General features: G+C 45.6%; 1 protein-coding gene and 1 non-coding gene across 10 annotated transcripts in view; one reads left to right on the forward strand and one right to left on the reverse strand.

Annotated features, from left to right (window-relative positions):
* Positions 1–12,786, reverse strand: part of SMOC1 (SPARC related modular calcium binding 1) — a 254,548-nt gene that overhangs the window by 153,672 nt on the left and 88,090 nt on the right. For 3 of the 9 annotated variants that reach the window (XM_053602446.1, XM_053602445.1, XM_053602444.1), the window contains exon 1: positions 11,279–11,614. The exons of 5 other annotated variants lie outside the window; for them this stretch is intronic. In XM_053602446.1, coding sequence (XP_053458421.1) covers positions 11,279–11,377 — 99 coding nt within the window. In that variant the 5' untranslated portion in view covers positions 11,378–11,614. Of the gene's footprint in view, positions 1–11,278; positions 11,615–12,786 lie in introns of those variants that run through there. One more of the 9 variants, XM_053602452.1, reaches the window with a different exon arrangement.
* LOC128595253 (U4atac minor spliceosomal RNA) lies at positions 2,884–3,004 on the forward strand. The gene has a single exon (XR_008382892.1). It is a non-coding gene; the product is annotated as a U4atac minor spliceosomal RNA (small nuclear RNA).

Below are 12,786 nucleotides of genomic sequence, written 5' to 3' on the forward strand. Positions count from 1 at the left end.
CCACACAGAATGCCCCATTAAAACTCAATTTCAGATAAAACAACAAATAATTTTTTATTTGAGTCATACTTACACTAGAACGTTATTTGTTGTTTTCCCAAAATTCAGATTTCTCTGAGCATCCTCTGTTTTTATTTTCTAACTCTCGAAATCTTAAACGAATGCCCAAGAATGATGAGAAAGTGATGAACGTCATTTCTAACCATGCAAAGAGGGTACATACAATAGACGGCGAGCAGAAAGGACAACACTACCACATGGGCAGAGAGGAGGGCGCAGCTGCACCTGGCCCTGAGCTCAGGGGAGGACGCACAGCCAGGGTCTCAGGAGGGCAGTGGGGAGGTGGCCCACAGATGCTGGTGGGGGTCGCAAATTGCAAAATGAACGGCATGCTCAGCATCACTTAGCAGAGAACCCGTCACAGAAGCATCACTTTAATTATTTGTTCCTAAAATCTATTTGTGATCTGTCTAAATGCACTGTCATCTTTTATGAAAGGCCTTGTTATAGTCTTACTTAATATATACAAAAAGGAATTTAAAAATCCACATCAGCACCACCCAATTTAAAAACATAAATCACTACTTATTCAATCCAAGCCTCCAATTCATTCCTCTCCTACCTTATAACCATTAATTTCAGCTTCACCCAGTATTTACCATGGCCCTTAATTTTCTCATACATTTTTTAGATCTAAACAATATATAGTTTTTTCATGCTTTCAACCTTTATATAAATAGTAGCATGATAGATGTAATCTTCTGCAATTTGTCTTTTTTTAATCAATATTTTAATTATGATATTGAGGCATAATGAGTATAGCTTCAGTGCTACATAGTAATCTGTTACTCATATGTAACCATAATTATTTTTCTATTCTTCTGTTGATGGGCATTTAGTTGGTTTCCAGTGTTTTACTACTACCAAAAAAATGCTGCATGAACACCCTTGAACATGTCGCTGCAGGATATTACCAGAACAGAATTACAAGGTCAAAGTGTGCAACTTCGATTGTAATTCTACAAAGTGATTGTACTAATTTATGTTCCCACCAGCAGCAATAAATATATATTTTACAGTTATGTCCTGCTGAGGTTAATTGAAAACGCTCCTTTAGCAGATTGAGCTCAAAGCATGCTGAAAATGGTCAGGAGAACTGGTACTGATAGTTACTTGCCCTATAAGTTAGCCCAACATGATCACAGATCACTTGCGTAGGATGTGTACTGAACCCAAGAGTGACTCAGGGATCGGGCTGGACTGAGATAGGTTTAGGGTGCATGTTTTAATCATGCATGTTGCATGTTTTAATCTTAGTTATTTTCCTCTAAGATTAAAAGATGTTCATTGTAAACAAAATTATTTTTATAATCACTAGACTGCATCTCACAGAAAGGGAACGTTCCCATGATAACCACCAGTAACAAACAGCATGACATATATAATTACCCAATTTTTCTATTTATAAATCAACTTCGACAGGGTGGGGGGTTGTTTTGTTTTGTTTTTTTGCACAAAATGGATCATATATTCTGGCTTGCATTTTCCTTTTTTTTATTGTCCAATATATCTTTACAAGGAAAGAAACCATCTGCCTTTATTGGAAATTCTATTATTTAATAAAGATTTACTAAGCACCTGCTCTTGGGCAAGACAGAGTCTATAAAGAAAGTTAAGCAACTTCAACATTAAGAGGCTCTCATGCTAAAGAAAAAAACTAACAGATACAGGTCAAATAATGGCCCTACTTATCAAGCACTTTCTATGAGCCAGGCACTGTACTAGATCCCTAATGAATGTGGTGAGAAGAATAATGCTCCTCCCCAAAGACGTCCATGTCTTAATTTTAATAATGCTATATTATAGGGCGGCACCTGTGGCTCAAGGAGTAGGGTGCCGGTCCCATATGCCGGAGGTGGTGGGTTCAAACCCAGCCCCGGCCAAAAAAAATAATAATAATAATGCTATATTACATGGCAAGGAGGATTAAGGTTGCTAATCAGCCACCCCTTAAAATAAGGAGATTAGTCAGGATTATGAGGGCCCAAAGTAATCACAAGTGCTCTTAAATGGGAGGCAGAGTGGTCAGAACCAGAGAGATAGCAGCATGAGAAAGAGTTGACCAGCCATTGCTGGCTTTGAAGGTGGAAGAGACTGTGAACCAAGGAATGCAGGCAGCTTCTGGAACTGGAAAAAGCAAAATAGTGGGTTCTCTTCTAGAACCTCAATAAAGGAACTCAGCCTGGCGATGCCTTACAATGTTTTAGCCCATTAAGACCAGCGTTAGACTTCCAATCTCCAGACATGTGGGTGGTTTAGGCAACAAGTTTGTGGTGATTGGTCACAGCAATGATAGGAAGGAATAAAATGAATTTCATCTATCCTTTCCACCACCCTGGAACAGAGATGCTGTAACTTCCATTGGACACAGTGGGAAACTGAGGACCCAAGTAGTTAAACTCCTTAGCTCAGGAGCCCAGTGGCAAAGCCAGCCTCAAACTTGAGTCTGTCTTCCGCCAAGCCTCTGCAGAGGCTCCCTCATCAGCTGGAATACAGGGCATGTGAGGACACAGGCTGTCATAGGAGCAAGCAAAGAATTCTTTGCTTACAGAGGGCTGAAAGAATTCTGCCTGAAACCAGTCTGGAACCACTGTGTGAAGGTAGTGTTTGAACCTTTTGAATGATGGACAGGATTTTGACAGACAAATGAGAAAGGAGGGAGATATCAGGAAGTGCAAAGAGACTCTGTGCAGCTGAAGTCTGGGGCGCATGGGGGCCTGCAGCAGGAGGTAAGGCTGGGCACACTGGTCAGAGACCAGTGCTGTCCAGTATGGTAGCCACTAGCCACATGTGGCTAGCAACATTTACATTTAAATTAGTTAAACCATCCTTTTCTTGGGATTGCAGTACTGTCCAATGAGCTTGTAGTAAGGGCTTCTAACAACTACACAGCACACCCCCATCAACTATAGCTTTGCTTTACTTTGGTGCAACTTTTAGAAAGAAGAAAAACCTCTTTTCCACCAAAAAAAAAAAAAAAATTAGGTCCTCAGTTGTACTAACCACATTTGGAGTGTTCAATAGCCAGGTGTGACCACTATTGGATGGTGCACTATTGGATGAAATATTTCCACCCTAGTGGAAAGTTCTATCAGAAAACGCTGCTGATGAAGGGAACTCACTGGCATCATTGTGTCTGAACTGGTCAGTGGCCCTGGATACCTGAAGTAGTGACTCAGGTCCTTTAATCTTAACACCTCCCACTTTACTCTCCCCAGGGGCTTGGAAGAATTGTTCAAGAACAGACATACAATAAACATCAAAAAAAGTTATTTTAAACTCCCAGCACTGTCTTAGAGATGCATATCTATTCCTAAAAATAAACCATTCTAGGAAACAGGTCCAGTTTTTCTATACAGGCAATCCCTGAGTTACAAATATCCAACTTATGTACAACTCACACTTAAGAATGGGGGGCATCGGCGATGCCTGTAGCCCATATACACTGAGGCGGGCAGGCTCGAACCCGGACTGGGCCTATTAAAATAACAATAACAACTGCAATAAAAAATAGCCAGGCATTGTGGCGGACACCTGTAGTCCCAGCTAGTTGGGAGGCTGAGGCAGGAGAATCGCTTAAGCCCAAGAGTTTGAGATTGCTGTGAGCCATGATGCCACAGCACTCTACCCAGGGTGACAGCTTGAGGCTCTGTCTCAAAAAAAAAGAATGGGGGATAACACAGTAAGTCCCCGAGTTACAAACATCCAATGACATACATCTCATATGAACAGAGGCTATTACAGGTAGTAGGTAAATGTACCTGTTCCAGTTTACATACAAATTCAACCTAAGAACAAACCTACAGAACCCATCCCATTCATAACCTGGGGGCCGTCTATGCTGTCAATACTTAAAAAAAAAAAAATTCAGCTCTTTTCTTATAGAATTCAATCAATGCTGTAGTGTAAAATGGTTTTTAAGGAGGAAGGGCATAGCTGCTCACATCTGTGGAGAATGTGTCAGGTTTCAGCACCTGACACATTGGCTCATGGAACCTCACTCGGCCCTGGTCCTCCCTCATGATGGGAGAGGCTCTACTGAGACAAGTGCTGCCTTCTCTGCTTTGTCCAGGCTGCCCCACTTGGGCTCAAAAAAGGGAGGCTGAAATCAACCAAGATGATGTTGGTTAGTACATGGATCTCCACACTCAATAAGCTTCCATGTTTTGTGATCTAGTAACTGAGCTCAGAAAGATGTCTGATGCAAAGGAAAACCCAACCAATTGCTACAATGAGATATGGTGCTTTGGGGTCTTTTTTTTTTTTTTTTTTTTGTAGAGACAGAGTCTCACTGTACCCCCCTCGGGTAGAGTGCCACGACGTCACACGGCTCACAGCAACCTCTAACTCTTGGGCTTACGCAATTCTCTTGCCTCAGCCTCCCAAGCAGCTGGGACTACAGGCGCCCACCACAACGCCCGGCTACTTTTTTGTTGCAGTTTGGCCAGGGCTGGGTTTGAACCCGCCACCCTCGGCATATTGGGCCGAAGCCCTACTCACTGAGCCACAGGCGCCGCCCGCTTTGGGGTCTTTATGGGTGTTTGTGGAGATCTAATTCTCCTATTCCCTCAGTGACTCATGGCTGGGCAGAGCATGCACATACAGTGCTAACCCTGTTTGGCAGGCCTCACAAGCAGCTCTGATCAATTTCTCATCAGCAGCTCAACCTTTGTCCTCTCCCAAACACAGAAGGAGGAGGCCCTCCACACTGGCATCCCCCACCACTAGCAGCAATGCCAGAACTTGGCTGCTGAAACAATAAATCTCTATGTGGTCCAGAGAGAAAGGGTGTCCTGTACCTGCTAAGCAGGGCCAATGCACCCCAGCCCCTGCAAAGGGGATGAGGGGGAGAGGTTGGAATGAAGACAGGCATCAAACTAGAAACAGGCTTTCCCCTCCCTCAGTCACTATTTCCACCTTGCATTGGCAAATAAGGCCTCTGACCCACGCTTCAACTAGTGAACATTTCTGCTCTGCAGAACTGGGGGCTCAGACACAGGATTGATCCCCCTGAGTAAGTGGGGGAGAAGAACACCCACTGCCAGCTCAGCTTTACAAAGGAACACATAGGCCAGGTGAAGTGGTTAGTTATACCAGGGCCTATATATGGTCCAGAGCTAACTAGCCAATAATTGAAACAAAAGCCACAATCACTTCCCAGTGGGATATTTTAGATAGGGCCATTTGCACATCTGGAAAGGGGGAGGAGGAAGCAGAAGGGGGCAAGAAAAAAAGTCCTTTACTCCAGGAAGTTACTGTTTTTTTGACCTCAGGGCAAAGACTTAAGTTAATCATAATCTTTGGTTCATGACATACTCATCAGTGGTTTATGCAGGGCTCCCCCCCCCCTTTTTTTTTAATTTTCATTCACCTTTATGCAAAAAGCAATAGAGAATTACAGCAGTCTGTTTAGGGAAATATCCTAAGGACCAGTGGGAAAAATAAATTCAATGTCATCTCCAAGGGAAAACTTAGGGACCTATTCAGAGTGTCATTTGGAAATAGTTTTCCCCTTGTTGGGCTACATAATTTTTGTAACAATCTAAGTGAAAGAATTAAGCTACATATAAGTTCTGTTAAAACAATCTGGCTAATTCTGATTATCTGAGCATTGCACTACATCTTACAAGTTGAACTAATGTTTTTAGACACTATTTTTTGCCTTTTAAACAGTATTCTTTTTAAAATGAGTTTGTTTTGCTGTACATGTTTGTAAAACCTTTGGGTAGGGGTAAAAAAGCTTTCCCAGACTTCTTTTAAATTTGTAGTGAAGGCAATTTTTAAAAATAAAATTTTGAATATCTAAAAAGAAAAAAAATACGGAACTACTAGAAGAAAACATAAGGGATAAGTTCCATGACATTGGTCTGGACAAAGTTTTTTGGGTAAGACCTCAAAACTACAGGTAACAAAAGCAAAAGTAGACAAACAGAATTACATAAAACTAAAGAGCTTCTGCACAGCAGAAGAAACAATCAACAGAGTGATGATACAACCTACAGAGTTAAAGAACATATTCACAAACTATACATCTGATAAGGGGCTAATATCAAAAAATATATAGAGAGAACTCAAACAACTCAATAACAAGCAAAAAAAAAAAAAAAAAAAAGCCCTATGAAAAAATGGGCAAAAGACCTGAATAGGCATTTCTCAAAAGATGATACAGAAATGGCAAATGGGTATATAAAAACATGCTCAACATCCCTAGTCATCAGGGAAATACAAATCAAAACTACCATGAGATATATCACCTATGAGGCTGGGCACAATGGCTCACACTTGTAATCCTAGCACTCTTGGGGACTGAGGTGGGTGGATTGCCTGAGCTCACAGGTTTGAGACCAGCCTGAGCAAAAGAGAAACACCACCTCTAAAAATAGCTCAGCGTTGTGGCAGGTGCCTGTAGTCCTAGCTACTCGGGAGCCTGAGGCCAGAGAATTGCTTAAACCCAAGAGTTTGAGGTTGCTGTGAGCTGTGATGCCATGGCACTGTACCAAGGGCAACAAAGTGAGACTCTATCTCAAAAAAAAGAGAGAGAGAGAGATCACCTAACTGCAGCTAAAATGGCTATTATCCAAAAGAAAAAAATAACAAGTACTGGCAAGGATGTGGAGAAAAGGGAACCCTTACATGCTATTGGTGAAAATGTAAATTAGTACAGCCATTATGGGAAAATAGTATGAAGGCTCCTCAAAAAATTAAAAATAGAACTATTATATGACCCAGAAATCTTACTACTGGATATTTATTCAAAGGAAATGAAATCAATACGCCAAAGAGATAGCTGTACTCCCATGTTTACTAAAGAATTATTTACAGTGGCCAAGATATGGAATCGACCTAAGTGTCTGTCAGTGGAAAAACAAATAAAGAAAATGTGGTGTATATACACAATGAAATCCTGTCATTTGCAACAACATGGATGAACTTGGAGAGCATTATGTTAAGTGAAATAAGCCAGGCACAGAAAGACAATTACCACATGATCTCATGCCTGTGTAGACGCTAACAAAGATGACCTCACAGAAGTAGAGAGCAGAATAGTGGGTGAGGAGGAAAGGGAGAAGGGAGGATGGGGAGAAGTTGGTTAAAGGTACATAATTACAGCTGGATAGGGATCTATCATACCACAAAGTGACTATAGTTAAGGACAAGTGATTATATTCTTTAAAAAGGCAGAGATGGATCTTAAGCATACTCATTACAAAAATGATAACTGGCTGGGCATAGTGGCTCACGCCTACAGTCCCAGCACTCTGGGAGGCCGAGGCAGGAGGATTGCCTGAGCTCTGAGGTTCGAGATCATCCTGAGCTGGAGTGAGCCAGAGTGAGACCTTGTCTCTACCAAAAAAAGCCAGGCATTGTGCCGGGTGCCTATAGTCCCAGCTACTTGGGAGGCTAAGGGCAAGAGAATCGCTAAAGAAAGAAGAGAAAAAAATAAGAAAATTTAAAAAAAAACCTTCAAACTAAGATCAATGAAAGCCAGTTGAAAGCAAAATTTTAAAAAAAATGATAACTATATGAGGTAATGTAACTGTTAATTACACTTCACTGTATGTGTATTTCAAAACATCAGGTCGTACATGATAAATACAAACATAATCTGTCAAATTTTAAAAATACAATAAAATTACAAAGAAATAGGCTCAGCACCTGTAGCACAGTGGTTATGGCACCAGCCACATACACTGAGGCTGGCGGGTTCGAACTCAGCTCAGGCCAGCTAAACAACAGTGACAACTGCAACCAAAAAATAGCTAAGCATTGTGGCAGGCACCTGTAGTCCCAGCTATTCGGGAGGCTGAGGCAAGAGAAAGGCTTAAGCCCAAGAGTTGGAGGTTGCTGTGAGCTGTGACACCACAGCACTCTACCAAGGGTGACAAAGTGAGACTATCTCAAAAAAATAATAATAATAAAAATAAAGTTCTGACTCAGACCTCTTAACCTTCCTGTTTTATTCTATTTCTCAGACTTCTTAAATCTACTCTCTGCCTCATCATGCTAATAAAGCACCAAGAAAGTGGAACCCTTGGATCACTGTTAAATATGCCTTATCTGCATATCATTCCAAACACCAATAAAATAAATCTCTACCAGGTGCCTAGCACAGTGCTGAGCTCTGGGGACACACTGATGACAAGATGGGTTCAATCCCTGCCTTCACCTAGCTCCCTGTCTACAAAGTAGACAGAGATTAAACAAAGACAGGCAGTTGACATCAGCCTAGAAGAGCCCCTCCCCCATTCCATCCTCCCCTGTAACATTTTCAGTAAATTGTGCAGGATTAAAGAAATGGCTGCCCCTACAGTAATTAAAAGAGTGCTGACCAGAGTCCCAGGTAGACATGTAGCTGCTCAGAGCTGAGCGACCCCAAAATCAGGTGCTTCCTATATAATAGCCTCCAATCTGACACTTGATAGCTGCTGGTTACCACAGTCAAACAAATGTCAGGAAATTTTATGAAGAAAGGCAGGAAGCAAATAAGAGGGCAAGAACTGGGGTCTAGACCTCAGAGAAGCTAAATTAGTGAGCCAGATAAAGTTAAACCAAAAGGGCATGCTTTTGGTTTCCTAGAAAGCCAGCTGGAAAAGATGCCAATCCTTAAGGCTCTGTCACTCAAAAGATTAACGGAAGAGACCAAGGTGTGCCAAAAGGGAATACTGTGACAAGCCAGATGTTTCTGCTCCTCCTGTGATGCCGCCACACTCAACCAGAGACACCCTTCTGGGGCCACCAAGAACCTGTCAACGAGAACTGGAATCTTCGGGGATATGTTGAAATTCAAACATCATCCTTCAGCGATACAGACAGCATATTAAGAACATATTAAGAACACTCTCTACAGACTCACCTGATGCATCTGGGCCCTCTATTTTTTCACTTAGCCCTCTCTTCCTTTCATCTCTCATTGGATGAATAGTCCCTGCAGGGTGTGATTATGGGGAAAGCACACAACCTACATATAAATTGGGATTTGGTTCTCTGAGATACATATGCACCAGAGTGATTCAAGCAAGTCGTTCCACCTCACAGAGTCTCATCCTCAACTGCAGGATGGGGGCATTTAAAAGACCCACCTTCCTGTTCTTGTTCAAATAAGAGATTTCGTAATGAGCCCAGCCCAAATGTTTGTAAGTGGTAGCTCCTACTGCTGCATATAAATGCAACCGGGTAATCACATGCTCACAACAGCAGCTTCCCCTTGGTACTTTCTTAGCACGTGTTGTGTGTGTGTGTGCGTGTGTTTAAGAAAATAAGAGAGAGAGAGAAAAAGACAGAGGGAGAGAGCAATCAAAGCAATTGGAAAACACAGAGCCTATTTACAGTTTGTGCTTATGATTCATCACTTCAATTATTATTAATATCAAATTAACAAACTAGAAAAGCTGGAGGGAACCTAACCAAGCTCCCTCGTTTTCCCCTAAGCTCCCTAGCTTTCCCCTTAAAGTTGCTTCCTCTGGTCTCAGGAGGCAGGGAAGGAGGGCCATATGGCTTGAGACACTGGACATGCCCAGCAGCAAACAAGCCCCCCACCATTTGTCTCAGGGCCTCTCTCATTTCCACCCTTATGTGGGCAGGCATCCAGATTTCAGCCGGGGTGCTCTGGTCTGCATCTCTGTCTTGACTGTTCCTAATTATTGGAGGGAACGCATGGCTCGCCTGACCTCAGAGTTTAAAGAGCTCTGAGTCCTAATATCAAACCAAGCAGCTTCATTTAAAAGCCATCCTCATCTGCATCCATAAAAGTCACTCCCGGAGCCCTTACATGCCCCAGCTTTGGGAATGCCTGCTGTTGAAGATTTATGACACGCCCTGGATCTAATCTGCCACACTTTAACTGCTGCTGTTGCACATCTGGTCATAAAAGCAAGGGCCGGCCCAACATGGGGACAAACACTTTTCTTTCCTAAGTGGCTGCAAATCTGATCTCACAATGATAGCAGGGCTCCGATGTAATCAGCCCAGCATCTGGGCAGTTGTTAAGGATCCCCAAGCATCACAAAGCTTTTCCTCCATACCAGGCAGCTATAAAGATGATTCTCCTATAGCAAAAGTGATGAATAAAGAACCTGTGATCTGAACAGGTGGTAACAGGGATGGGCTGAAGGATATCCTGGAAAGGAGGCACAAGTTGATGGACGAGCCAACATGATTTTCACAGAGTTCCTAGCTCCTTTCCCATGGTGTCTGAGGCTGCCAGTTGAGGCAAACAGCTGCCCTGAAAGGCAACCACCCCGGGTGGCGCCTGTGGCTCAAGGAGTAGGGTGCCGGTCCCATATGCCAGAGGTGGTGGGTTCAAACCCAGCCCCGGCCAAAAAAAAAAAAAAGGCAACCACCCTGACATAAACTGATGCTTGGCCAGAAATCACCTTAAGTTTGGTCAAACGAACAACTAGGAGGTTTAACAGTTTAACATATTTTTTAATTAGTGAAATACTTATTGGATTATTTGGGACTGGGGACACAACAATTTAGACCACAAATGAACACAATGCTGTCGGTTCCAGGAGATTTTACAATGCCCTGGACAGCCTGTCCTGTGCACAGAACTGGCACGTTTCATGTCGTTCAGAAACGCCAATCAGACCAAGGTTCAACAAGTAATTCAACCTCCCAGCATAGATCCCAGGGGAAGAGACCCCTGAACACTGTTCAGCTCTTCCCCACCGCCCCCCCCTTGCCCCTCCCCCAGGCCCTGCCCGACAGAAGAGGGCATTAAAATTATCTGCTGTGGGTTTACGAGCTTTTAGAAACAACACAAGGACCTTGTGTGGCTCGCGGGTAACCTAAAACTCTCTAAGCAGAGCTGCGCCCCCCACCCCCACGCCTGCCAAGAACGCCAGCGCGCCAGAGCCCGCTCAGTGTGAGACCACAGGGAAGCCCTACTCCAGCCGACAGCGACGCAGGAGGCACCTCCGAGGGTCTTGGAGCAAAACGCCCTGGGAGAAGAGAGTGGGGAAGAAAACCCACCAGTGACAGGTCGGGGAGGAGGGTAGGTGCTGTAAAAAAAGGAGGGGTGGCGCCATAGGGAGAAACAATTATTAGAAGCCCTCAGGCGACCGGGTAGTAGAACAAGGTGGAGACCTCAGACCTCAGACCTTGGCAGAGAACAAGGTCTGACACTTCCCTCCCCCCTCCTCCTGCCCTCGGCGATGAGGGGCAAAGCCACCTACTCTCCTTCCGCAGGTGGGCGCGCAGTTGGGGGCGCACTTACCCTGGGGCCGGTGGTGCGGTGGCCGCGAGCCGGGGACAGCTGCACCAACACGAGCAGCAAGTGAGGCGTGAGCAGGCGGGCGCAGCGCGCGGGCAGCATAGTGCCAGCCGGGCCAGGCAGCCGGCAGCGGGCAGGGGTTGCGGGCTCCGCGGGGCGCACACTGCGCCTGCCTTCCTTTCTTCTTCGCTCGGAGGCCGTGCGCCGGGGTCTCGCGGAAGCTGCGGTCAGAGCACACGGTCAAGAACCGCAGAGGAGGGCAGATGCGGCGAGAGCGTGTGCTCTGCGCGCGGCGTTTGCTCGGCTCTGCAGGGCCGCGGCGGCAGCAGGTTGGATGCCGGAGCCCGGGCCATGGGAATTCCCGTTATAAACCCCCCGGAGGGGCGGGGCGGAGCCCGGCCGGCCTGATTGACGGCCCGGGAAGCCTGTAGCAGCCGGCCCTCTAGCAGGTGAAAGCCAATGGGAGAGAGGCAAGAGGGGCGGCTCGTGGTCAATCCCCCACGGCCCCCCACGGAGGAGGTCTGCGGCAGGGGTCTTCAGTGGAGACCGGTAACTTTCTCTTGATCCTCCTGTCCGCGGCAGCCTAAGAAAGCTCCAGCAGCCTTAAACCCACCAGAATGCTCACCTGCCTAATAATAATGCCGTAGGCAGGCATAGTCCTTAGCTTAAGTACGGAGTTTCCCCAACCGCCCTGTAAAGTAGGCAGGCAAATTTTTTCGAATGGGAATGCTATGTATGGCCCTGAGAAATCCCCCTCTCCACGGCATCAACACCAAGAGCAGCTGGCAAGTAGCCAGGTGACCCGCACGGGCTGGGCCCTGCTGGACTGGGACTGGGGAACAAGAGCATTCGCTTCTTTCAAAGAAGCTCCCCAAGGGTGACACCTTGAGTCCCACAGCACCTGCCCAGGAAGTTCTCGAGGGAACATGGTGAAGCCTGCACTGGGCGTCGCCCTCTGGGGAGGGAATACCCACCCGTGGCCCTGTGCGCCTAGTCATCTGGGATTGCAGCGCACGAGGAGCAGACATCCTGTCTCCCCATCCTGGAGACAACTGGAGGGCAAGGGACAGCTTCTCTGTGACCTAGCAGCCTGGGGAGGAGCAGTCGGAGGGACCCTGGCCCCCTGGTCGGGGAGAAAGAGGAAAAGCATTAATGGGGAAAAGGTAGTCTGTGAGTGCAGAGATCCCAGAGAGGGGTCAAAAAAGAGAACGATCTCTTGGAGAGGACAGGCTCAGCAAAGAGTCCAGTAAGATGTTGGAGGGCACTGGCCAGGGTGTTCCACCATCTTGGGAATGGTCACAGCTGCATCAGGCGGCTCCTGACACAGCATCGTGCTCCACTGCATTCAATCCAAGAAAGCCATGGTTATCTTCTTATGTGGAGCACAACCCTTAGTGCCCACTCCCTTTGGTATAGGCTACTGACTTTATGGGGAGGACTTCTTTTCTCTAACCAGACTGTAAATACCAGCACTTAACTCTTCCTCTCTGTCTGGCCTGAGAGGTCCCCTG

This window comes from Nycticebus coucang, chromosome 9 (assembly GCF_027406575.1).
Source record: "Nycticebus coucang isolate mNycCou1 chromosome 9, mNycCou1.pri, whole genome shotgun sequence".
Taxonomy (NCBI): domain Eukaryota; kingdom Metazoa; phylum Chordata; class Mammalia; order Primates; family Lorisidae; genus Nycticebus; species Nycticebus coucang.